Below are 27062 nucleotides of genomic sequence, written 5' to 3'. Positions count from 1 at the left end.
CAATATGCCAAGGACTTCATGTTTTCCCATCACAACTCTTGTTGACAGCTTTAAATGTAAGAATTTCTGCTGGTGTTCATTTCAAGCTATAACTTAAACTTACCACCTTTTATGAAGATTTTTAAGAGTCAGATATGGAATATGTGTAGACAGCTGTATGATTAAGCTCTTAATCCTGAAACCAAGCATGGATACTTGGTAATGTGCAGATTTTGCACAATTTTGAACATGTAAGCTTGCTTTCCTGTGCAGTAGTATGCAGATTAGATTGGTCTTCTCCTTTTGAACACATATGGCAAGAATAAGAGATTCAGTTTTGGAGCTGTGGCCTTCCGTCAGCAATCTGCTGCTTCCTGTTTGAGTGCAGAATTGTCACTAAGGGAGGTTTACCATATGTATCTATTGGCAAATTAAGCCAGATAGGTTGTCTATAGTTTTACTCTTTGACCATGCATTTATGTGGCTAGCTTACATATGGTCTGGTTATATGGTGGCTTCACAAAGCCTGTGAGTTACGTTTTTATAGATGATTGTAAAGAGGTGTGCACGGAAGATGACTTCTGCTGCTGTAGGGATAATGTTTTCTGTGAAGGTGTATTAGGACCACAGAAACAATGCAAGTAGAATAGCTGACCACATCACTTAATATTCTGGGTTGGGTTTTGTTTTTCTTCAGTTTTTAGGTCTGTATATATTTAAATCCCTATTTGCTCATTCTTCTTTTTTCTATTTCCAAGCTGTTAGTGTTGCCAAAGGAAAATAAAGCTTTATAGTTAATTAATACTCAATTGTCTCACCTTGTGAATAAGTAAAGACTGTGTCTGATCTCGTTTGCAGCTGTGCAGCAGTTCCTGCTGTTTTCATCCCAGCTGGCAGTGCGGGGGATCCCGTTCAATCTCTCCACCCAGGAAGATGTGATCATACCTGTAACAGGGAGCCCTTCATACTTCGTTGGAATTGACTTCTATGCTCAAGATGACACCATTTTTTTTTCAGACACAAGTAAAGACATGATCTATAAACAGAAAACCGATGGTTCAGGTGAGAATCATTCTTAGGAATTGTAGAGTAATTGCAGTAAGGAGAGTAGAATATATGTTTCTAAAAAGAAGCACAAAAAGTCACATTGTGGGATATACAGATAAATCTCAGTGTCACTCAAGTAATCTGGAAAATGTTTGTCAAAAACGTTTGTTCAATGCATATTAAACTCATTGAAGTCTCCCGTTCTTTGACAAATTTGCTGAATGTGTGTGGGAATGAACTATTTGTAGCGCTTCTCACAACTAGTATTTGTCACCAGCAGTCTGTTTATGCAGACTAGTATGCCTTCCACTAGTATGAAAATGAGTTTTTCCTTTTAATTTCCCTATCTGAAGAGCAGGATGTTTGTTATGATACTGTAATTCAGAAAAAGAACTGTTGTGGTTTAGCCCCGGGCAGCAACAAAGAACCACAAGCCGGTCTATCCCTCCTCCTCCTGCTGGGGTGGGGAGGAGAATTAGAAGAAAAAGGCAAAACTCGTGGGCCGGGATAAGGAAAGGTGCTCTGCTGGACCTTGTATTAACAAACGAGGAGGGACTGGTTGAGGATGTGAAGGTTGGAGGTAGACTCAGCTGCAGTGACCATGAAATGGTCGAGTTCAGGATCCTGCATGGAGGAAGCAGGGCGATAAGCAGGATCAAAACCTTGGACCGTAGGAGAGCTAACTTTGGCCTCTTCAAGGAGCTACTGGGAGGAATCCCGTGGGCCAGGGCTCTTGAAGGCTGGGGAGTCCAAGAGTGCTGGTCGCTGTTTAAACATCACTTCCTCCATGCTCAGGAGCGGTGCATCCCTCTAAGAAAGAAATCTAGCAAAGGAGGCAGGAGACCTGCATGGTTGAACAAAGAGCTTCTAGCGGAGATCAGGTGGAAAAGAAAGGTCCATGGAATGTGGAAAGAGGAGCAGGCCACTTGGGAAGAATACAGGAATGTGGTCAGAGCGTGCAGGGATGCGACGAGGAAGGCCAAGGCCCACCTGGAATTGAAGCTGGCAGGGGATGTCAAAAACAACAAGAAGGGCTTCTTCAAGTACATCAGTAGTAAAAGGAAGCCTAGGGACAAAGTGGGGCCGCTGCTGAATGAGGCGGGTGTCCTGGTTACGGAGGACGCAGAGAAGGCAGAGCTACTGAATGCCTTCTTTGCTTCAGTCTTCAGTGCCAAGGCAGGCCCTCAGGAATCCCAGGCCCCGGAGGTAAGAGAAGAAGCCCACAGAGAGGATGACTTTCCCTTGGTCGAGGAGGACTGCGTGAGGGATCGCTTAAGTGATCTGAAGACCCACAAATCCATGGGCCCCGATGGAATGCACCCACGAGTGCTGAGGGAGCTGGCGGATGTCATTGCTGAGCCACTCTCCATCATCTTTGAGAGGTCCTGGAGGACAGGAGAGGTGCCCGAGGACTGGAGAAAGGCCAATGTCACTTCAGTCTTCAAAAAGGGCAAGAAGGAGGACCCAGGGAACTGCAGGCCGGTGAGCCTCACCTCCATCCCGGGAAAGGTGATGGAGCAGCTTATCCTGGAGGTCATCAACAAGCAAGTGGAGGAAAAGAAGGTTATCAGGAGTAGTCAGCATGGATTCACCAAGGGGAAATCATGCCTGACCAATCTGATAGCTTTCTATGATGACATGACTGGCTAGGTAGACGAAGGGAGAGCCGTGGATGTTGTCTACCTCGACTTCAGCAAGGCTTTCGACACAGTCTCCCATAATATCCTCCTAGGGAAGCTCAGGAAGTGTGGGCTGGACGAGTGGTCGGTGAGGTGGATAGAGAACTGGCTGAATGGTAAAACTCAGAGGGTTGTCATCAGCGGCGCTGAGTCTAGTTGGAGGCCGGTAACTAGCGGTGTCCACCAGGGGTCAGTACTGAGCCCAGTCTTGTTTAACTTCTTCATCAACGACCTGGATGAAGAGTTAGAATGTACCCTCAGCACGTTTGCTGATGACACCAAACTGGGAGGAGTGGTAGATACACCAGAAGGCTGTGCTGCCATTCAGCGTGACCTGGACAGGCTGGAAAATTGGGCAGAGAGGAACCTGATGAGGTTCAACAAAGGCAAGTGCAGGATCCTGCATCTGGGGAGGAACAACCCCATGCATCAGTACAGGCTTTGGGTGGACCTGCTGGAGAGCAGCTCTGTGGAGAGGGACCTGGGTGTCCTGGTGGACAACAGGTTGACCATGAGCCAGCAGTGTGCCCTGGCTGCCAAGAAAGCTAATGGCATCCTGGGGTGCATTAGGAGGAGTGTGGCCAGCAGGTCAAGGGAGGTTCTCCTTCCCCTCTACGCTGCCCTAGTGAGACCTCATCTGGAGTTCTCTGTCCAGTTCTGGGCTCCCCAGTTCAAGAAAGATGAGGAGCTACTGGAGAGAGTCCAGCGGAGGGGTACGAGGATGGTGAGGGGACTGGAGTATCTCTCCTACGAGGAGAGGCTGAGGGAGCTGGGCTTGTTCAGCCTGAAGAAGAGAAGGCTGAGAGAGGGCCTTATAAATGCTTGGATGGAGCCAAACTCTTTTCAGTGGTGCCCAGCGACAGGACAAGGGGCAATGGGTACAAACTGAAGCAGAGGAAATTCCGTCTGAACATGAGGAAGAATTTTTTCCCTCTGAGGGTGACGGAGCACTGGAACAGGCTGCCCAGGGAGGTTGTGGTGTTTCCTTCTCTGGAGATGCTCAAGACCCGCCTGGACGCAGTCCTGTGCAGCCTACTGTAGGTGACCCTGCTTCGGCAGGAGGGTTGGACTAGATGACCCACAGAGGTCCCTTCCAACCCCTACCATTCTGTGATTCTGTGACTGTTTAACAGAACAGCAAAGGAAGTGAACAGTAACAACAATAATACTGATAAGAAGGATGTATAAAACAAGAGAATACACAGAGCAACTCTCTCACTGCCTGATGCCCAGCACACTCCCAAGCAGCAATTAACGTGCCCCCAGCCAGCTCCCCCCTTCAGAACTGAGCATGACGTGACACGGTATCAAATACCCCATTCGTTAAGCCATTGTGGGTCAGCTGCCCAGCTGTGTCCCCTCCTTGCTTTCTGATGAAGATTAACCCTATCCCAGCTGAACCCAAGAGAAGAACATTATGGCCGTGGGATTTTTGGAAGTCCTATTTGTGGTAGTTGTGAAGAATGTTTCTCTGCCATTTATAATAATGATGAAATATGTATGAAGTCAGCAAGTAGTCTTCTGAACTTGCTTGCTGCCTTGGGTCGGAGTGATAGTAGACTCTAGCTGACCACTACTCTACAAAGAGTAGGTGAGATCTGACTGTTGAGCAGGATGTCCTTACTGCACTGACCTTACTGATAAAACGCCTCCCAGTGTAAATTTAGTGACATTTTTTTCTCTTGTCTAAGTTACTCTCTATTTCTCTTCTTTTGGGTTTGTGCTCCTGAACATATACCTCCTTCACCTGGAGCAAAGGGCACCCAACTCCTCTTGGTTATTGGTCTTTATATTCGGTAGCACAAGGCAACATTTTTACCAAGGGAAACCACTAGTTTTGTGAACAGAGTACTGCATTCATGTTATCTCCTCTGTTCCTAAGCATTTACAATCATTGTGTGTGTTATAAATTCTAGGAAGAGAAATCCTGACTGCTAATAGAGTGGAAAGTGTTGAAGATTTGGCCTTTGACTGGATCTCAAAGAATCTATACTGGACAGACCCTCGATACAGGAGCATCAGTGTGATGAGGCTGGCAGATAAATCTAGGAGAGCTATTGTTCAGAATTTAAATAATCCTCGATCAATAGTGGTTCATCCTGTTATTGGGTAAGTTTAGCTTTGATTCTCATTTGAATCTATATGAACAAATTTATGGTTTAAGCAGAATTGGTGAGGTTAGATTTACATCTCATGCTGGATTTCTGTTTGGATTTGCGTTCTTTTCCAAAATACCATCTCTTTTCAGTTCTCTTGCCTTTATTTTGTTCGTTTTATTCTGGCTGAGGATTCAGCACCCAGAGGAAAGGGCAAGGTGATACAGATTCCACATGAAAGCAGCACTCCAAAGAATTCTCTTTAAAAGCACCATTTTTTTTCTTTTACTCCTGTGTGTTGACAAACAGGCAAAAGAACTTTGTTTCTTTGTATCACTCAGATTAGAAAGCTATTTCTCACAGTTGAAAGATAGAGTTTTCTAAATTATTTTTAATATACTTTCAGTTCCCGTAATATTAACCTTGGTTCCTTTATTTTTCTATCTAAATTGCTGTATTTTATTAGATGCTACTGGCTGTATTTAATACAGACTTTACAATATGTGATTCTTTATACATAAAATGAAGCCTTGCTGTTCTTCGATGGAAATGCTTAACTTCAAATTCAATACTCTGTTATTTGGCCATGCCAAAACAGCATTTCTTTCACAACATAGTTCATCTTCCTACCACCATACCACTTAATTTCTTAATTCTTGGATATTGAATTTTGATGTTTAGTAACCAGACATGCTATTTTGGGAATAATCTCATAAGAATAGTGTTGAACTTGGATCCTTGGGTATCCCAACCTTTTTTTTTCACTGCTTTGTAAATTTATTTAACACTAGCTTCAACTCTTTGACTATAGGCAGAGGTCAAAAGGATCAGGAGAAAATTTTTTGTGGTATTCATGCTTACTTGTGTTACCAGGAAGATGCATTTTTGCTTGATTCTTCCTCTTTGTCAATACTTTAATGAAATCCTTAATAATTTTAACAAAGTTATGGATATTTTATGTCTAAAGCGACAAACCACTTCTGAAGATTTTGGAAGTTGTTGTACAGAGGGTAAATACCAATAGTTGGCACCACTACCAATTGAGGAGAGGGTCAACATAAAATTGTATTTTTTTTAAGGTAGGTGAAGATGTGCTACAAAGAAGAATGTTAATGCTATTCAAACATTTGCTCTGTTTAATTACGCTATATCACTGGGTTTATGTGTATTCGGACATGTGTCCTTTCAGGTATATATTCTGGACAGATTGGTTCCGTCCTGCTAAAATCATGAGGGCCTGGAGTGATGGATCCCATGCCTTGCCAATTGTGAATACAACGCTGGGCTGGCCTAATGGCCTAGCCATTGACTGGAGGTAAGGACAACACAGAAGATAGAGAAGCTTTTTGAGCAAATGTGTTTATTCCTTTGAACTGTTAGGATATAAAAGTGAAGGAACTGTGTCAGATTGTGTACGCTGGCACTTTTGTATTGACCTTATTTTTTTATTTGTTGAAAAGCCTGTGAAATGTAAGATTTTCTCAGAATTGCTCCCCACACACCCCAATAGCCTCTTGTCAGGTTTAAGATTATTATTTAAGAAAATGTTAGTGCTTCCTAATGAACATAATGTCATTTGAAGAGATACGACATCTTCATTATTTCTAGTTCTCTAAGGCTGTACTGGGTGGATGCCTTTTTTGATAAAATTGAGCACAGCACATTTGATGGGCTGGACAGACGGACCCTTGAACGTATTACTCAGATGACTCACCCATTTGGCCTTACTATTTTTGGAGGTAAGTCTGGCACTGAAAAGTATTACCTATTGTTATTGAAGGTTTTTTTTTTTCATATGATGATCTGTGAGTATGTGAGATAAAATAACTTGGCCTTTGTAATACTGCTTTTCCTATAAAAAAGCACTGTTGAAAGTTTCTATAAAAATATATGTTTAGTACTTGCTTGTTTTTAGGACTGTTTTTATGTATATTTGTGTTTAAAAAATTTTATGTAGATGAAGTAACTCTTTTAGTGCAACAAGGCAGATATACCATACTAATTATACCTTCCAAGATGGGCTACTCATGCTGGACAGACAAAGTAAATCACATCCCTAGAGATGATCAGCAATTTCAGGATTTTATTAATTTTATGTAGAGTTTGTCACTGGATTTATATTGTGTGTGAAGAAAGATGTCAGCATCTGACCCCTTTTGACTTTGTGTAAAAGTATCTTAAAAATATTCTAAAATTTTCTGGAAAGTTATTTTAATGAATGACTTTCAAAGTTGTCTTGGAATTTGAAACGTCAGTTGAGTCTGATATATCTCAATTTAAGTGACATCTGAGAGAGCTTGTTTTGCTAAGTTATGTCTGCCCGTGACTGAAGGACTCGCTTTTACTGCATTAGTGATAAAAATCCTTTTGTCTTTTTTATGAAACTCTTATGAAAAGATATTAGATTTACATGAAAAGCCTTTCAGTTTTTACTCATGATGCTTAATTTTTTATGTTATATTACTATGTAATTGTTATATGTTAAATGTCTTTCAAAACAGGTTATGCCTACTTCACTGATTGGAGACTTGGTGGAATAGTTCGAGTGAGGAAGTCTGATGGAGGAGAAATGACTATTATTAGGAGGGGTGTTAATAACATTATGCATGTTAAAGCATACGATGCTCATTCCCAAATAGGTGAGATCTTCTGTTGTACAGATGAAAGACATGAAGTAGGGAATAAGAGACAAAATATCAGGACAGTAGGTTTCCACTCACAATTTTAGAAATGGCTTTACTGAATCATAACTGACAGGCAGGTGAGGCAGCACAGACACTTGCAATCACACGTGTATTTTGCTGTTTTATGACTGTATGCAGTTTTCCTGCACCACTCTTGTTACTTTTTTTAATAACCTTGTAAAATGAAATTATGATTCCATTGTATTTTGTGCAGTTCTATCACCAATTACAACCTTGTATTTCTCTTTTTCCAGTAGAAGTTTTAGTTAACCTGAACTATTTATTTTGAGAAATTGGGTAAACATTTATTAATCAAACTACTGTTCTTAAAGTAACCACTGTGTTTAAGTCTCTAATTTTTTTTTCTTTTCACTGCTGAATTCTATGCGATTCTATGATCTAAACCAAGGATTTGGTGTTGTAGTTGATTTAGTAAAACACCCAATGCACTTATCAAATATACGGTCAAACCATGTGCTAAGCCTCACCACCTATTTGGTGTCCAAAGACTGGATCAGGTCTCTCATTCTTGCTCAGACAAAGGTCCTCTTTTGTGGTAGTATACTTGTTTCCAGACAGTTGCTGAAAATTGCATGAAACTTAATAGTATGTTCTTGGCTTCCATAAACATTTGTGTCAATGAAGAGTATATGGAATGTGGGACTTACTATTATGACTTACCACTCCTGTTACTGTCAGTGAACTTAATCCTGTTTTGCAGTGTATGCCAAACCAGGATTTGCTACAACATCTTTTTTTGTAAAAAATTCTTTTACAGTTACTATGCATTTTTAATAGTTCCCAAGCTGTTATCAGTAGTGTATACGTTGATCTTCTCTATCACTTTTTAAGGCTCTAACTACTGTAACAGAGGAACAAATCCCAATGGAGACTGCAGCCATTTCTGCTTCCCTGTACCAAATTTTCAGAGAGTTTGTGGTTGTCCTTATGGCATGAAGCTGGCTCCAAATCAGCTGACATGTGTTGAAGATCCATCCAATGAGCCACCCACTTTGCAGTGTGGCTCCTACTCATTTTCCTGTGGTAATGGAAGATGTGTGCCTCGATACTATCAGTGTGATGGTGTTGATGATTGCCATGATAACAGTGATGAACAAAACTGTGGTTCTTTCAGTAAGTAATCCCTGTAATTTACAGTTAGTAGTTGTTGCTTGCAGTTCAGAAAGTTTGATGGATCAGTCTGATTTCATTGGAATAAACCCCAATTTCTTAGGGTTGCATCTGTGGATAAATCCTGAAATCTACCTGGGAGATTGATTACTTTGGAAATTATTTGGATAACTCATGGGAATACGGGATTCAACACTGGCCACCTAAAGAATGCACGAAAATATTCATATCTCACAAGTAACAAAATCATATGCAATGTCTAACCTTCCTCTAAGATTAGAGCAGTGCCTTTTATTTCATTTAATATCTGAATGGAAATTTTACTGTTTTCATTATATTTGGGCATTTCTGAACTATTGGTTGCATCTTTATTTTTACAGCAAAATGGATTAAAATCACATAAGTTCATTTCTTGGTTTTACTGTAAAGTGTCTCGCACAAAATATTTTGTTGATCAAGTAAATTGAGAGAACAGTGGGATAATTATAGTTGATAAGCTATTATATATATAAAAATATAATATATATTATATACATATATATGAGTTCTTGGCTTTTATGGCATATTTCGTGCTTCTTTCTTCAGAGTTAATTTTTTCTTTTAAACCACAAAAAAGAAAATAGGACATATAAATAAAATGTGCTCCTTAATGCATAGGATTAACTAGTATGACTAAGGCATAAACTCTATTTCTTGGTAGTGGGCTATTTCAGAATAACTAGAATGTCTTTTGGGGAAAATGAAAGTATAAAGCAAATGGCTACTTGAAGTTATTTTTCTTGTTCTTTAGATTGTTTTGAAGTGCTTAACAATTTAGTTTTTATTGATTCTTGCAGTTTAAAAAGAGCTTGTAAGTATTCTGTTCAGTTCAGCAGCATGTTGGCATGGCAGATACTTTCATTTGAAGCAATGTGCATTTTAGAATTTTATGCATATTTTAGACATTCTGTAAGTATACTAAATGTACTGAATACTATGGCAGGGAAGGCAAGTTTTGGAGATGTTTATAAAGGTGTTCTCCTGTTTTCTTTTTTATTTAGACAATACTTGTGCTTCATCAGCTTTTACCTGTGCCAGTGGGCAGTGTATTCCAGGTCGCTGGCGTTGCGATAAGCATAATGACTGCTTTGATGGCAGTGATGAATTGCATTGTCCTACACAAGTACCCACTTCATGCCCTGCAACCCTGTTCACCTGTGGTAATAATAAATGTATTCCTAGGATCTGGCTATGTGATACTGATAATGACTGTGGCGATGGGTCAGATGAAAAAAACTGCAGTGAGTATCACAACTGTCTGTTGTTTTTTAAACAACTATGTATGTCTACATGGAGATGTCTGTTGGTGTAAGGATGACAAGTGAAATTAGGAAGAAAGAACTAATATCAAGGTTAGGTTAATATTTTGCAGTCCATAAGAAGTGGAAAACTCACCTGATTTGAGCTACCAGAGCCAACTAGAATGCAGAAAAATAATAAAAAAAAAAGGGGGGGGGCAACTGTGATAGTTATAATCATGGTGCTTCATAATGTCATCCACTGCAATTTACAGCAAAAAGCAGCCAAAGCTTAGATGTTCTAAGCACTTATTTCATTAGTGATCTCAGTAATGACTAACGATGTAGTCAGCTAATCTAGTCTGGAAGTTTTTACCAGAAGTAAGACAGTAGTTTTTCCATATATGTTCTTTAGCACTATTTACCACTGAGTGGATTCTTCTGTTTGTTTTGCATGAGTCCAAGCCTACATATGAACAAACAATTACCTGATACTAATATATAAGTTCTTGTAATTTATGTGATTGTTAGCCACTCCATTACATGCTGCAAGTTAGTGATAGTGTTTTTTACTGTCTCAGTATGATGCTGATTTCAGAAGAGAGAAAAGAAACACATCTGCATTTATTGTCATTCTTAATAGCTTTCACGGGTACTTGTGAACCCAGGCAATTTCAGTGTCCAGACCATCGCTGTATTGACCCATTCTATGTCTGCGATGGAGACAAAGACTGTGTGGATGGTGCTGATGAGCATGACTGCAGTAAGTGTAACTTCGTTTGTTGAATGTCTCTTTATTGTTTCCTCGATCTTGCACCCTGAGGGGTCTTTGGTGACCTCATATTACCAGCTCCAAGATAGCAGAATGCATAGTAAACCCATCCATAAATTAACCCTGTTTGTGATGCTTGTTTTCGCATTTTAGTAAGCCCTTTGATCTATAGGCCGGTTGCAGAGGGCTGAAATCTGTTTCCTCTGTTTTCTATAGATTCCAGGGTTACTGGATCTTCTGTGTCCCAGGGAAATCATGGCCTTCAGTGGAACTCGGACTCCTGATGTCATATCTGAGTTGGACACCTGTAGAAAAATTGGGTGCAGTCTAGCTCTGTAAATAAAGAAATAACATCAATATTTTTTTTATTTTGTAGTATATAACTGCAGTGCCACAGAGTTTAAGTGTCGAAGTGGAGACCAGTGTATCAGTGCTTACTACCAGTGTGATGGTGTTTTTGACTGTAATGATCATTCAGATGAGACTGATTGCCGTAAGTATATTGATGCTGAAAGAAAGGCTTCAGTTATTAGGTGATGCTGCTGAAAATTTCCTTTATCTGCTATGTCAAATTATTGGCACTACTGTCCTTAAAACCTCAAAATTCTTTTTAGGGAAACTTGTCCAAGAATTGTTTTTCTGAGCAGAAATTTCAAACAGAGTAGGTTCCAGCTCAAGAGTAGATTTTTCTGGCGAAGAGTAGAGTTTGCATTCCTTTTGGTCATAATGTTTTGTTTTACTTGGCACCTCAGTCTCAGGGTTTAAAAGTAAAATTAAGAAGTCTGTTCATCTAGAAAACTGAAAACCTTGTGTCCATCAAATATTTCCCTTGAGTAACTATTTACATTTAAGTTAGTTAAAATATTGCAATGCAGGGTGGTGAAAACTTGTTTCAGCAACTAATTTCATATTGCTTTGGGCATGTACATAGATATCAATATATGTAGCTATCAGTATGTGCAGATATCATAGAATCACAGGTTGGAAAAGACCTCTAAGATCATCATTGTATGTGGATATCAATATATGTAGCTATCAATATGTGCAGATATCAATATATGTAGACATCAATATGTACTTTGTCAAAATATAACAATAGTTGAATTGCCTTGTTCACCATATTATAAAGTAGGAGTTAAATCAATGAGATTCTGAAATGTCATGTAGATTGACTGACTGTGGTTCTATGGCCTGATCTAAGAGCAACACAATTCTTTGTGATGGTATAACTACATATGCAACAGATGAACTGGACATAGTGATTTTGCTTCTCCGTCTAAAATTGAAACAGCTTCTGAACTGTTGAATGTCACTGTTTTAGCTACAAGACCATCAGGGATGTGCCACCAGAATGAATTCCAATGCCAATCAGATGGCAATTGTGTTCCTTCTAACTGGGAATGTGATGGCCATCTTGACTGTGCAGATGGCTCAGATGAACATCATAGATGTCCTGCCAGGACCTGTCCTCCATCTCATTTCCGCTGTGATAATGGCAACTGTGTCCATCGAGCATGGATCTGTGATGGTGACAATGACTGCAGGGATATGAGCGATGAGAGAGATTGTCCTACTCAACCCTTCCGGTGCCCAAGCTGGCAGTGGCAATGTCCAGGTCACAGTATCTGTGTGAATCTGAGCAAAGTATGTGATAATTCTGCCGACTGTCCTAATGGAGCGGATGAATCCCCGTTGTGCAGTAAGTTACTGTTCAAGCATCTACTATAGCCTACTATGTGCTACGGCTTCAGAAAGAAATGGAATGTTCAGCATTCTGTGTTTAGTACAGCAACATTTCTTTGCAGAAATTGTAAGCACACTGACATTAGAACTCAAATTACTAAGTGCAACTTGCTTGGAGTGAAAGGAGACTACAATGATGACTGATGAATTCATTAGCTATGTCCGATCTTGTGCTCCAAATTCACATGTGACTTCCATTGACTTCAGTATAGTTTTTTTATATAGCAATATGGGAATGAGCTTTGTGTTGCTGAACACATTCACTAAAGCATGATATGCTTTAAGTTCACATGAAATGTGGTTCAGTCCTTAATATTTTCTTTTAAATTTCTGACTTCAAAAATCATGAAAGAAAATCTAAAAGCTCACATGTAGCCAGAATTTGTAATTATGTTGATTATGAACTGATTTAAGCATAACCTTTTTCTTTCTTTCCTTCCTTCCTCCTTCTCTTTAATCAATGCACATTCTCAGATGAACCCCAGCCAGGTATGATTATAAATAATTTTAAATTATTGTTTATTAATACAATTCTAGGTTTGGAGTGGTACAGTAAAGTTTTGTATATTTCTAGCTAGCTTTGAAAAATTTGTTATAAATTCTTAGATGACCTTCTGTTTAGCATTCACTTACTGGGATTCAGTTGTTATCTACCTTTATGTTCATTGTGTGTGTTGTATTTTGCATAAAGGCCTCAGTCCAGCCTCACAGTGCATAACTGATGATTGTGCAGTCATGTTTTAGCAGCAGTCTTAGGCTAGTAATGCAACAGCAAAGTATTAAATTTAGTATAAGAAGCTTTTGTTAACTAATTGCTTATTTCCTTCCTGAACCCCATTTCAGATCAGGAGAGCTGCTCTGACAATAATGCCGGCTGCACTCATGAATGTATTCAAGGACCCTTTGGAGCTCAGTGTACTTGTCCTATTGGATACCAGCTTGCAAATGACTCCAAGACCTGTGAAGATATTAATGAATGTGACCCTCCAGGCTTTTGTAGTCAGCATTGTTACAATGAGAGAGGGTCTTTTAGGTGTTACTGTGATGAAGGATACATTCTAGAAGCCAATGGGAAGACTTGTAAAGCAGCAGGTGAGGAACAGTGATGTCAACCTAAAGAATGACAATGGAGTCTGGAAAATGTCCAGCTTTGCTATTCTGATATTATTCTTTTTTAAAAGAGCTGATGTAAACAGCCACTTACAGTTGTTCATGGTGGATAACCCTGAGTATTAAAAGTGTCAGCTGAGGGCTTAATTGGAAACTATTATTTCCTTGAAATAATATATTTAAATTAACACTGTAATTTTTAACCCTGGAGTGGTCAAAAATAATATTCTGGAGAAAAGCAGTACCAGGCACCTGTAAGCCATGGGTTTAAATTTGCTCTTTATAAAGTTCAGTTCTCACAGAGTGTTTAAATCCTAGCCTTTCACAAGACTTACCTAGTGCCTATGCCATACTTTTTCTAAAGAGCAAACAACACTGACACAGCCTAGCTATCCATTGCTCTGCATCTCTTATGTAGTACACTGATGGTGCGGGGGAGCCATATAGCCAGTGGAATTTCTCACCACAGGTCTCCTCGTTTAGGGTTATACTCAGGTAGCGGAAGACTCTTGCAATTTATCTGCAAATAAGTCTGGCCCTTACTAATAGGGAGTTTCTCATAGTTTGCTGTCTTTGTTGTTGCTACTCTTCAGTTGGTTTTCAGCAGCTTATTAGTGTAAGCTGCTGCACAGCAATCTAACCACTGCAGCCTATGGCTTTCCTGTAATGGGTTTATTCTCCTCCCTGGTACCCCAGCAGTGTAAAGGGGGGAAAAAACGAGCAGGCTGTCTAAAAATGAGGAAGAACCAGGCTATATAGAGTAACTGCTGGTACAAAGAACTTTGAGGGTTTGAATCAGGACTGGGAGCTGAGAGCGGCTTATGGAGGAATGAGGGCAGGATGTCAGCAGCAAAATGGTTAGACGATAGCGAAGAGGACCTGAGGTCAAGATGTGAGACTGGAAGGGGAGTCTAGTATAAAGAGCAGATGATGGAAAAAGGTGGAGGAAACCCAAGGTAGATCCAAAAGTCAGGATGGACAGATGGAATGTGATAAAAATATCTTGGCCTGAGAATTGATTTGAATTTGTCCTTTCAATATGTATATCTAGATACAATAGCTTTGATGCTATAAAACCATGTCAAATTACTTGGTGTTTCTTCTTCTTACAGAATTACTGTTGAATAGCTTATTGGTTTATTTTTATTTCTTTTCCTTTGACAGAGTCTGGGAATCTTCTTTTGCTGGTGGCAAGTCGTAACCAAATTGTTGTGGACAACATCACCTCTCAGTCACACAGTATTTATTCTCTGGTTCGGGATGGGAGGAACATTGTGGCTATTGATTTTGATTCAATCACAGATCGTATCTTCTGGTCTGATACAACACAGGATAAAATTTGGAGTGCTTATCAAAATGGGACCGACCGAAAAATAGTAAGTTTCACCAAGTTGTTCTTCTCTTTCTTGTGGAGAGAAAATGAAGACACTGTATCTCCAGTTAACAAAGGACAAGAGGGAAATCCCAACAGAGTAAGAAGAGAGATAACATAGACAAAATGAAACAACTTTGTAGATACTAAGCCAACATTTCATATAGCTTCTTGAAAAAGAAAACTGAATGCTTTCAAGAAGCCCCTTTTTAACATCAGGCTATAATTTCATTTTCCCATTAGCAGATGCTAACTTCAACAAACCCATTGAAGTTAGTAGGAGTGTTTGGGTATATGCTCTGTTAGCACTTAGAATACGTAGATTGTGACTCATTCTGTATGAGAGCTAGAAAATGTTGGCGATTTGGTTCCTCATTTTCTGTATCTATAGAAATAGAAAGGGTAAAAATTTAATATCAACTAGTTTCTTCTCTCTCTGTTTTTTTTCTTTTGTTTTTTTTTCTTTTAATTTTTGTTATTAAACAGGTGTTTGACAGTGGTGTCACCGTGACTGAAAGTATAGCAGTAGATTGGGTAGGTCGCAATCTTTACTGGACAGACTTTGTTCTGGAAACAATTGAAGTCTCTAAAATGGATGGGAGCCACAGGACTGTGCTGATTAGTGAAAACGTAACAAACCCAAGGGGACTAGTGTTAGATCCCAGAACTGAGTAAGATTTTTTGTTTTGTTTTGTTTTGAAAAGATGCATATTTTATGATGTAAAAATATTCAAATTTGAGATGTGCCAAAATTGCATTGTAATTGTAAATGACAAGTGGAAAAGACAATTTTTAAAAATAGTGTGTTTGCAGAGCTTATTTAGTAATTAAAGTCATATGGTAATTATTTGTAATCTGTTTCACTGTAGCAAGATAGTTTTTTTCATGCAAAACGGATTTTCCTACATTTGCTTCCTAGTTAAGAACTATTAATTCAAAATTCTGATGTATCATTAGCAGTTAGTGGAATACCGCAAACTTACATGTAATATAATGTGCTGTGACTACCTGGTGAGGAACAGGTTCCTTCAGAGTCCCAAGTCTAAAATAATTGTCTATACCGTACTAATATTCTCACAAAAGCACCTTCCCATTTAAGACAGCAAGTGTCATATAGTAAACGGAATGTTATGATTTGAACATACATGTACAAACTTTTGCTGTTTTTGGAGCTGTTCAGTGCCTTGAACTCTGTTTACTGCCAGCCACATGGGGCTCTTCAGTTATAGCACTGTTAACATTATCAGTGCATGCCTGTAAAAGTACAATCCCATATCAAATTACTATGTAGCAACTGGAGAAGCAGATTATAATCAATGTTGAAAGACAGTGATAACAGTAGTTTCTATATGCTGCTATTATTGACAAATGAAAATAGCAGTAGAAGTATTAAAAGAATTTTTACAGCAGAAATTATGGTAATATCTTAAGCATATTGCTGTAATGAATAATTTCAGTATCATTGTGTAGGACTCTTCTTAAAAAGCTTGTTTCTATTTTTTTTGGTTAATGAGTCTTCGTGTAATGTTTCTCAATAGGCAGTTAGCTTTTTTTCAGGTTGGTAACCACAAGTTACTTTTTTCAGTGCTCATGTAATGTTCTGGACAGACTGGGGCCAAAACCCTCGAATTGAAAAAGCCAGCATGGATGGCAAAATGCGAACAGTGATTATTAACAATAAAATCTACTGGCCCAATGGACTCTCCATTGATTACCCAAATAGACTTCTCTATTTTGCTGATGCCTATCTTGATTATATTGATTTTTGTGATTACAATGGAAACAACAGACGACAAGTGGTTGCAAGCGATTTGGTAAGACGTTAGTAAGAAACCATTGTTTTCCTATGTCCTTGCTGATAGTACTTAAAAACACATTTGGACTGTCATAGACATGGATGTATTTTTCTGCAAAATACTTGTCTGAAGCATATATGAAGTATTTTAGCTGCTTGCTACAGCTGGAAAAAGAATATCATATCCTATTCACAGTCCCTCAGGAGATCTTCAGCAGAACCTGGACCTGAGTGTAGACTTAGTGCTTTAGATCGCTCTCACTTTCTGTCTGCATGCATGAAGATGACATCTGACACTGCTGCTACTATCTGGTGTATTTGCTGTAGGCAAATACAGTACAAAAAAACTGGAAGAACCTTCCCCCGTCACCTTCTGTGAGTGATGATTGCTACTGTTCTTGGCAGCAGTGAAGGGTTTTGGGCTGCCAGGACTTGTTGCATGCAGGGCGCTTCCTGAAGACCATCCCTCTTACAGGCTATCTGCCAATGAAGTGCTGCTGGCAGCTTGTAGCACTGTCCCTGTACCAGCATAATAGTTCAGATGTTCAGCTGGAACACATAAGCTGGTATAAATCACCTCATGTATATTTTCAAGAATTGAACCTTGAGGCTTTTATTTTTGGCTGGAGAGACAATTATTGTGAAATAGGAGCTGGTGCAGTCTTTCTTGCCCCACTCCTAGTTTTCTGAAATTTAGATAATCCACCTTCTTTGACACTCTGGTAAATTGTAGGGGAGCTTATCAGAGATGCAAGGTCTTGGCAGGTCCATAGCTCTCACTAGACATTTCCTCTTGTGTTCTGCCCTACAGTCAGACTGCTTTGTTGATTCCTCATGCTGTACATCTCACAGGTTCTATTTAGCATTTTCATTTCAAAAAATTTATATTTCCCCCAAAATTAATGTCTTGCTTTCAGGCAATAGATGATATTTCATATTCTTTTGCTGAAAAATATCTTTGGAGACGCAGCTGCCTTTTTTCTTATATTTTTGAATTATGCTCAGGTCTGTTGTTACTTGACTGCAAGCTTTTCATGTACAAATTTCCAGCACTAAATTGGTAAATGTCCTTGCCTTTTAGATATTGCAGCATCCACATGCTCTAACTGTCTTTGAAGATTTTGTGTACTGGAGTGACCGCTACACTAATCGAGTGATTCGGGCCAACAAATGGCATGGAGGAAACCAGACAGTTATGATTTATAACATTCACCAGCCTTTGGGGCTTGTGGCAGTCCATCCTGTAAAGCAACCTCATGGTAAGTTCAGCAAAACAACTTTGGTAAATACAGACAGAAGCCATGTGATAATGTCATGCACAGGCACTCCTAGAATCAATCTTGTCAGTAAATGCACTGGGTTAAAACAAGCAAATAATTTATACTATTGACTTGCAACTGAAGGCCTTTTCAGCCTGTCCAGCCTGGTGTTTAGGGAAAGCAACCTAGAGAGCATGTAAACATGTTAGCCAAAAAGAATTGTAAAAAAACTAACCAAAAAGAATAATAGGGAATTAGTATGTGCCATTTTCTTACACTTTGTTTTGAATGTTTTTACAAGAAAATTGGAGCATTTTTGGAAAGCATTTTAATTTTTAAAATTTCTCTGTGACATACCAGACTCAGTTCCTTGTATGTTAATAATATAATTCTTTTAGACAAGATGACTGTCATCAGCCTTCTCTGAAAGCACTTTTCCTTTTGAAATAATAATAAATAAACCCCTTCATTGCATTCAAGATTCCCTCTGAGATCATATGCAGGTGGTCTTTTGCAGCTGAATAACTGTAAAAAAAAAAAAAAAAAAAAAGGAATTTTAAAGATTTTCTTTCTGTTAGGCAGAGTTATCATCCAAATCAGACTTTTCGTCACTTCGTGCCATAACTTGAAGTGTGGGAAATATATTGACACGAATATTGTCTTTCATTGTTTCTACTGTGTTTCTTGTGTATGGAGAGTTTTTGATTAATAAATACTACAATGACTTTTTTTTTTTCTTGAAAACTTTCATACCCAGGAGGGCGGAGACTTGCATCTGAGTAAGGCATTAGTAATTTTTGTGCTATATTTGTTTTGGAAGAAAACCTTCCTCAGTCATGTTCAGAGATAAAGCCATTTAGCACTCTCACTGCAAATTGTTCAGTCACCAGAGGGTACTGTGAATTTATACATTATAGTTCTGGTTTAAGAGGTTTTATTTTACAACCCAAGGTCTAAAAAACTTTCTACCACTGATGGAGAAAACTGCTTATTTTTCTTCATTGTATTAAATTACTACATTTTATGATTTTTCTTTTAGAATTGTTCTATTGTACTTTAGGTGGCCAGACAGAGAAGGGAATAAAGCACTTGCAATATAGCTAAACATGCTAATGTTTACAACTAAAGAAATTATTATTTGCTGATTGAAATTTCAGATTCAGTATTAAAACTGTCATCCACTCCTCTTTTTTTTTTTGTAAATCTTTAGATCTCACACCAACTAGAGTTTAGATATGTTATACTGATGAGATGAATAATTTTCTTACGGTTGGATTTCTGAGTTTATGCCATTGTTTTACTGTCATCTTGTTAATTATTTTTTTCAGTTCCTGTTAGTTTTTATATTTGGAACAACTGTGTCACTTTCTGGAACTTCCAGGCTTCTTAGAGTAAGACCTGCTGCAATTGCTAAGGATATACTCAAAATCTGATTTTTATTTTCTTATGAAAATGGCTCATCCTGAAAAATCCTCTTTAGCTGCAAGTTTGTGGAAGGAATCTAAATGGTTGAATGTTAGTGTATAGCAGTAATAGCAGTCACTAGAGACATTCTTCACTGTTCTTTTCACATTTTACAAGCTTAGACCGACAGTTTCAAAGTAATCCAAGAAATTATCCATTGAACTCCCACTACCTTTGAATGAGATGTAGGTAGCTATTTTGTCTTTTAAGTTTTCTCCAAGAAGCTTCAGTAAATAATTTAAGTCCCCCATCTAGAAGGGTTATAATTATCAAAGACTGAAAATCCTTCTGGCCTCCTGGTGCAGTTAAAAAAACTTTGAAAAGGAGTTTGAAAGATTTTCTATAATGCAAAAAAATTGAAAAGATCACTGTGATGATGGTACTGGTTTTACATGAAAAATTATGTCCTGTCACAAGTGTATTGTATTGCTTGTGGTTCTTGGAAATAAATTTTTCATTTTAAGGAATTGGCAAAACTGATTTAGTGCTGGGTTGATATTATCAGTAGCAATGACATTGAATGTTTTTTCCAGTCACTCGTATTGTTACAGTTGCTAATGCTTTACTTTTCAGGTATCAATTCTTGTGCATCGTCCCCCTGTAGCCACCTGTGCTTGCTTTCTGCATCTGGACCACTTTTTTTCTCCTGCGCTTGTCCTTCAGGATGGACGCTTTCTCCTGACAACAGGAACTGCATGAGAGGTAGGGCAGTAATAATGAGAGATTAATAAAAATGACCTGACACTGTCAAATCTATCCCTCTGTCAGGCAAAAAGCGTACTTCAGGTCTGTGGTCTGCTGCTCATAAAATCAAAGTCTGGGGCCTTTCCAGACAGACTTTATTTAGGTAGCATGGAATGTACTTGGCCTAAAGGTTTGGAGCCAGGTTTTGAAAGAACTCAGAGATTCAGATGATTCGTTGGGGGAAAATGGATGAACTCAGTTTTATTTTAAGCACTTCAAAAAAAAAAGCCACATCTTAAAATTTCTCAACACATTGAATGTTTTGCTGTTGCAATACATCTGTGAGGATCTTAGTATCAGTTAAAACCAAAGCATACTCTGGCGGAATGTTGTCCTTCTCATTGTAAATATTCAGCCTGGAAACCTGTTTTTAAGAGTTGCAATTGTAAGAATGTCGGGATTCAGAACTAGAAGGGACTTTCTTATTCATTCAAGTCTGTTTCCTCCTTGTCTTTGACTACCACATCATATGTCCCCTTTCAGCAGTGAAGCTCCAGTTTAAGACTGATTTGGTTTCTTGCCAAAACTCACTGAACCTCACAATTTTGATATGTGGAAATCTTCTGATTGTCTGTTCAAATATAGTCTTTCCCCAGTTTATGCCCATTTCTTATGCCATTTTTGTCCTTCAGGATAAATAACATCAATACTTCTCCTTCATCCTGGTATATATGTTCTGTTGCATATATTTGGATTTTTTATCACATTCTTTCTCAGCCTGTGTTGAAAGTCGTGATCTTTTGGTTTCCTCTAATCAGGAGAGATGCTCTCCCTATTCCTCATTACTGTCTTCAGCTTGTCTGAACTAACGTATTTTGGAATTCAGATCAAAATTTGACAGCTTGAGGTTTTTTCCTCCCCAGTGTAAAAAATTAGCATGCCAAATGCAGGAGGTCTGGAAACAGCCTTAAATTACAGATGTAATAGAGCTAACCTTTGCAAACAAAACTTCATATCAAAAAGTACCACTGAACTTTCTTTGAACAGTCCACAGACCTCAATGATTTGTAAAACTCATTTAGCCAGTTCATTTAAAAAAAAAAGTTCGAACAATTCAAATTACTGGCAGGCAGTTTGTGGCCAGAAATTTGACAAGATTAATTTTGTCATGTGAAGCATTCATAATTATTTTCCCATCAGTTGTACAGATATGAAGTGTGCTTTGGTGCCTCCCTAATAAGGAGGCTTCAAATCACTGAATTTTAAGTAGAAATTATCTTTGGGATCAGCTAACACTAGAAATCTGTTAGTCAAAACATCCTTTTCTTTTGATAATATTTAAATTTTAAAAGCCATGTCATGCTGTTTTCCTGCTTGATATTTAGCAGTGTGTTCTAAGAGCTGCATTGCATTCACATTTTTCTTAGCAGCAGTAAGAGAATTACCAATTTATGTAATCTTAAATGAAGTGCAAGTTTGTTTAATCTATTAAAAAAAGAGTGTTTCTTTTAGAAATATATACTGGTTTTAGTATGTGCAGGCTTATAGAGGGATCATGATGAAAGAAATGGAATATGGCAGGGATGAAGCACATGCATGTGTGGCATTCTGCCACTGAATCAAGCTATTGGTAGTTCTTATCTTTATTTCCCATATGTTGCAAAATTCCATGTGTCTGCATAGGTACAGTTGTGGCCCTTTTATAAATCATCTAATTGCTTAATATAAATTGTGTAAGAGAGAAATTAAAGTATCGTTCTGTGAATCGCAAGTCTTTTAAACTATATGGGCTTATTTTTTCTTTTTAGATGGAATTTATACATTTAAAACATTATGTTAAAAAAAACCTATAGATTTTGGGAATTTTAAAAAAGAATCTATTTGCTGAAGGTCAGCACATCAGAAAAAGTTCTTTTAAAATATGCTGATTCCTTTCATGATAAAAGTTTTTTATTACTGCTAATGATTACAAAGAAATAGGCATTTGCCGTTTCTCTTCTAGTATTTACTATGATCCTTACCCTTGCTGTCCTTGTTTACTTTAATAGGCCAGCACAAAGATTAACCTGAGCTGCATGCATTTGGTTGCCCAGTGTCTCTACAAAATAATGATATTACTGGCCTCTGCCTACCTAGCTTGTGTATTAAATACTGCTAACTTCATGTTGATGGAAAGGCATTGATTCTAGGATTGCACCATTTTGAGCTTTATGTAAGATGAAGAAGGCTAATATTATAAGATTAACTTTGCACTTGTTTTACTTACTTCAAACTGCAGCTCAAGTTGATATTAAAGATGATAATGTAGGAAGCTAGCTTGGAAATAAAGCAAGGAATTTGTGTGTATTAAAATCTATATTAATGTGGTAAATTTGCATATTTAATACAATAATACATGGATTTTATATGGGTTATCATGTGTCATGTAAGCCTGTATTAAGTTTAAGAATTGCAGAAGTTATGTTAATGTCTGTCTGATGAAGCTACACAGGTTTTTGTATCTGTATAGCTTGGCAAATTTGCTCTGTTGTCCACTATATGAATGAAGAATAATCAGACTATACAGATTTGCAGAGGTGTTAAAGGAAGCAATCAGCAAAAATTTTTCTGTAAAACAGGATTTGTTTAAATGAGACTATCAAACTTCTAAAGTACAAGCAGTCTAGCCTACAAAATTTGTATATCTGCATTTCAGCAGGATTCAGTGGTGCTGTACGGTGTGCAATTAGAAAGGGAATAATGACTCCAGGGTCTTGTATGCATTGGAACAATTTCATATGAATTTAGCTGTTCCTTGCAAATGTTTCATAGAAGAGCACTGGCATGCCACATTCCTAGGGGGTGAAAAAAGAATGGAAGAAGTCCAAGAATTTCAGTCAGAGCTAGCTATATATCCTCAGGCAAATATTTGCCAAAATGTGATTTTTGTGCCGATACAAATGATACCTAAGCTTATGTCAAATTTGAGAAATAGTTCCAGCTGCCAAAGAGAAGTATGGAGAATAATTTTTGAGACATGAAATGAAGCTGTGATTTGTGGTATTTCATGTCAAAATTTTCACTGCAAATTTTATGTAAATGTATTAAGCAGCCAGTGAAGAAAATCAAAATGAAAAACAAACCAAAAAAAATCTTTGATTTATTATAAGAGAAGAAATTAGTTACTACTGCTTTCTATGCAGCAGCAGCCCAGTTCCATATCAAGTAGTAGCTTGTGCCTGTGGAGAGAAGAGGCTAGAATTTCTTCTCCAACTGCAAAAGTACAAGGAAGAGTGGAATTGGTGTTCAGGAGATTCTTTTCCCCTACTCCCTACCAGATGAGAAATGAAGTTGCTGACTCACACTCTGCAGATCTTCAACGCATTTTCTCAGATCACCTGGCTTACAAGTTTACATAAAAATAAATATACTGTGAGGGATTATGTCTACTCCCTTAGAGATAAAAGAAGAAAACACAGTACTGCAGTTATATTCAAATAATAAAGATCAGCAATTGCTGCTGTGACACTGTACTTTCCCTGTGAGTCCTGCTCAATAGACATTAGAACCCATCTCAGGCATGTCCTGGGGAGCCCTCAGAGCTTTGTCTTGCTGGTTCCCATTCTCAGAGATTTGAAAAAGATGCTCACAGCAGCTGTGTGAATGTATTTCCCTCGGCCAGCAATGAGTGATCCCGCCTTACTTACTTCCTCCTCCTCAGAATTCGCTTGCACATGCATTGTGATTGCACAATGCTGAAACTTCAAATGTTACAACAAGGACAATAAGTGTCCTTGTTGTAACATTTGTCCCTCACTCCTAGTGAGGGAACAAACTTACAGGTAAGTGGTTGCAAAACATTACTGGTAATGTTCAACCATTCTCAGCACCAGGGAACTTTTGGGTGGGAGAAGGGAAGCATCTCATAATGCCATTTTCTTGATCCTAAACAATTCTGAATTACATTATATGTTTTCACAGTTGAACACCCTTTCCTTATTGCTGTAAGAGATAATATAATTTACGGAATTTCTCTGAACCCTGAGGAGAAGATGAATGATGCTATGGTTCCAATAGCAGGAGTTCAAAATGGTGTTGATGTTGACTTTGATGACTCTGAACAGATGATTTATTGGGTTGAAAATCCGGTAAGGTAGTATTTGTGTTCAAAATGTGCACTAAAATAAGACTTTTTATTTTAAAATAATGTTTTTGACTGAAATATGTTAGCATTGCAGGTAAAAACTTTGATAAATGTAATTAAAAGCAATGAAAGGTGTTTTCTTGGGGTTTTTTGGTTTTTCTGTTTGTATGGTTCTTTCCCCTAGGATAAGATAAAGAAGCTGCATCTCCTTCGTAAATTAGCTTTCATCTTTGTCAGCTGAAATATTTGATTAATTCTATTTCTGGCTCAGCCAAATACATGAACAGGAAATGTTGGAAAGCATTGGCAGAACCATACTCTCAGCCCCTCCTTTGCTATAGTCCACTCTTTCTCGTCTTGTCTTAGGACTTAATTCTGCAAACACAGCCAGAACACTTCTCCATGGGAGCAGTACTTTGGACACAGTGGCACTAAACATTAGAGTGAAAATACATGCATCTAGTTTGAGCACTTAATGAAGTAACATAGTAGAGAGACATCTTTTTCTTTAAGTAGAAGGAAATGGTTGCAAAGCCACAACAATTTCCAAGTAGCACATATGAGACTTACAGATATGAAAAATAGGTTGAATTAATTTTTAATAGTTGATTATAATTGTTTGACTAAGCGTTTTTAATGCTTGTCCTGAACTAAGAAACCATGTGTGTTCCCTAAGGCTAACTCACCACAAAAATAAAATCTGTGGCAGTGTGGAAGATGGATGTGGTAGGAAACTGCTGATTCAGCAATATGTGTTCTCTCCTGGAAACTTAAAAGCACTTCTTTTTTCAAGAAAAGCAATGCTTAGGTCCTGGAGAAGTATAATGGTAGATAAGGAGATTTCTGTAGTTATGTTTTATAGAAACAATTCACACTAACGTATTACCTTTTATCCACACAAGATTTGAGTTTTTTTCCCCAGATAATTTCCCTTACATTTTGCAGGTTTGAAGTAAAAATAAGTTTAAAAATCACTCATTTTAAAGCCTTTTCTGGGTCAGTCATAAAGGAATTGTAATTTATTTAAATACTTATTCATTTAAATTTATGATGTTTAGTTCCCATGAAGTATTTATATAGACCTGTTTAAGCAAACCTTTGCCCAAGAAACTAGATAAATACTCAGGAATCTATTTGATCCTCCATGCATTCTGAAAAGAAGTTCTTGGCAGATCTCAGCCAGCAGATACAGCTGACATTTACAAGAGGTAGAACAGTTCTGCAAGAGGTCATGGGCTGATGCATCCATTAACAGAGCTGGCAAGTGAAATGCTAGCTGCTTCTGCAGGCTGAGTGGGAGTAAGTGCTGTATTTTAGTTAGGTCTTGAGCTCCCACCTGACAAACGCGTGACTATGGGCTGTACCCCTGACTTGCAGGTCTCAGGCTGCTCTTGCTCCCAAACCAAGCTGACACACCTATGTCAGTCACGGCTCGCTCTCTGAAAAAAGATATTTCTGTAGTTTCTAATGACAGAGGCGTACTTGCCTATATTCTTAGTTATAGTCCTTGTCCACTGCCACAAGACCTCTTCCTTAACACCCTGTTTTGCCTTCATCCATTGCGTGTTTGGATTTTCCAGGTGTTTGTCTACACTCGCATAGTTTATAGCTGTAATTTCACTGCCAATGTTGCCAACAGTTGAAGCTGTAGTTAGAGCTCAAGTGAACATCGGTCAACTCATTCACCCTGTCTGAAGCATCTTGAGGGAGCAGAGAGAAGTATCAGAGTCCTCCCTATTCTACCTGAAAAACACTTCCCAAGTATTTTTATCTTCAGCTGTTATGTTCCCTAGGTTATTAATTGTAAATGTCAATAATAGGCAGGAGAATTCCTTACTGTCTTTCAAGTGTCTATGATACTCTACATGGTTGTAAATATTCAACGTCCATCAGGCTCTCAAAGTAGGTTTATACGGTACCAAAAGTTATCCTACTTCCTTCTGTAGACTCCAGGACAGGTTAATTTGCAAATAGCACTACATTTTTAGGATTCAGCAAGCAACACTCTACCAGTGTCTAAGAAATTCTACCTGTTTAAGCCAGCAGTGAATTTGGTCTGGAGTTCTTGTTCAGGTTTTTGCCATTTGATATGTTGATTCCTTTCTGAAGCACCATTTTAAATTCTGCCCTGAGGTGTTTAGGCAGTGTACCGATATTGTGGTAACAGAGCATGGACAAAATGATCACTGGGTGCTTTTCCTAAAGCTGTTTATACCTTGTTTCTGCTCTTAGATGGCAACTGCAACCTGTTCTCCATTTTTTACTGCCTGGGCCTGCTCTGTCTCTGCCTGTACCCCCTCCCTTCCTGAACTGAGCTAGTGTTAGCTGCACAGCTTCCATCTTCAGGTGATGCAAGGTTCAGGCTCTAATGGTGCGCTCTATGTTCTGTCCCTTTGAGTTGGCAGTGCCCCTCTGTCTTTCCAGCAAAGTGCCAGAGCAGAACAGACCTACTGCATGTGTTGCCTCAGTGAAGAACTGGGCTGGTGGGTCCCAGTGCTACCTTGTCTGGGAGCCTGCACCATGGAGTGAGATCTTCCAAGGACAGGCACAGCATGTCTGCGTCAGTGGAGGAGGAAGTAAATAGTGAGGGGAGAGAAACTGATTTCAACCCTTGCCCACAGCTCCCCTAACCCTACTGACCTCTTATCCAAAGGACTTAATAATGTGCGATAGCTGCTGGTATTTCAATTCTACATCAATACTAGTTGTGAAAGATTCGTGTGATAATACACAGGACTTCTGCAGAACACCTGTAAAACTGACATAACCTGAAGAAAGCTCAGGAAGGCAGCTATGGTAACCGTTTCAGACCTTTATCTGGCTTGTCTCTCTGTTTAGTGCTTGTTT

At 38.4% G+C, this 27062-nt stretch overlaps 1 protein-coding gene across 1 annotated transcript in view; it reads left to right on the top strand.

Annotated features, from left to right (window-relative positions):
- Nucleotides 1-27062, top strand: part of LRP2 (LDL receptor related protein 2) — a 130967-nt gene that overhangs the window by 45262 nt on the left and 58643 nt on the right. Inside the window, exons 16-32 of the mRNA XM_075430425.1 lie at nucleotides 838-1041; nucleotides 4622-4814; nucleotides 5991-6116; nucleotides 6410-6540; nucleotides 7303-7440; nucleotides 8338-8619; nucleotides 9657-9896; nucleotides 10537-10656; nucleotides 11042-11158; nucleotides 11987-12364; nucleotides 13252-13500; nucleotides 14683-14894; nucleotides 15377-15561; nucleotides 16476-16704; nucleotides 17767-17944; nucleotides 19982-20110; nucleotides 24053-24219. Of these exons, the coding sequence (XP_075286540.1) occupies nucleotides 838-1041; nucleotides 4622-4814; nucleotides 5991-6116; nucleotides 6410-6540; nucleotides 7303-7440; nucleotides 8338-8619; nucleotides 9657-9896; nucleotides 10537-10656; nucleotides 11042-11158; nucleotides 11987-12364; nucleotides 13252-13500; nucleotides 14683-14894; nucleotides 15377-15561; nucleotides 16476-16704; nucleotides 17767-17944; nucleotides 19982-20110; nucleotides 24053-24219 (3278 nt within the window). The remainder of the gene's footprint in view (nucleotides 1-837; nucleotides 1042-4621; nucleotides 4815-5990; nucleotides 6117-6409; nucleotides 6541-7302; nucleotides 7441-8337; nucleotides 8620-9656; nucleotides 9897-10536; nucleotides 10657-11041; nucleotides 11159-11986; nucleotides 12365-13251; nucleotides 13501-14682; nucleotides 14895-15376; nucleotides 15562-16475; nucleotides 16705-17766; nucleotides 17945-19981; nucleotides 20111-24052; nucleotides 24220-27062) is intronic.

Source organism: Opisthocomus hoazin, chromosome 9 (assembly GCF_030867145.1).
Source record: "Opisthocomus hoazin isolate bOpiHoa1 chromosome 9, bOpiHoa1.hap1, whole genome shotgun sequence".
NCBI lineage: Eukaryota > Metazoa > Chordata > Aves > Opisthocomiformes > Opisthocomidae > Opisthocomus > Opisthocomus hoazin.
Note: the sequence above shows the minus strand (reverse complement) of the source record. Positions and strands in the feature narration are given on the sequence as shown.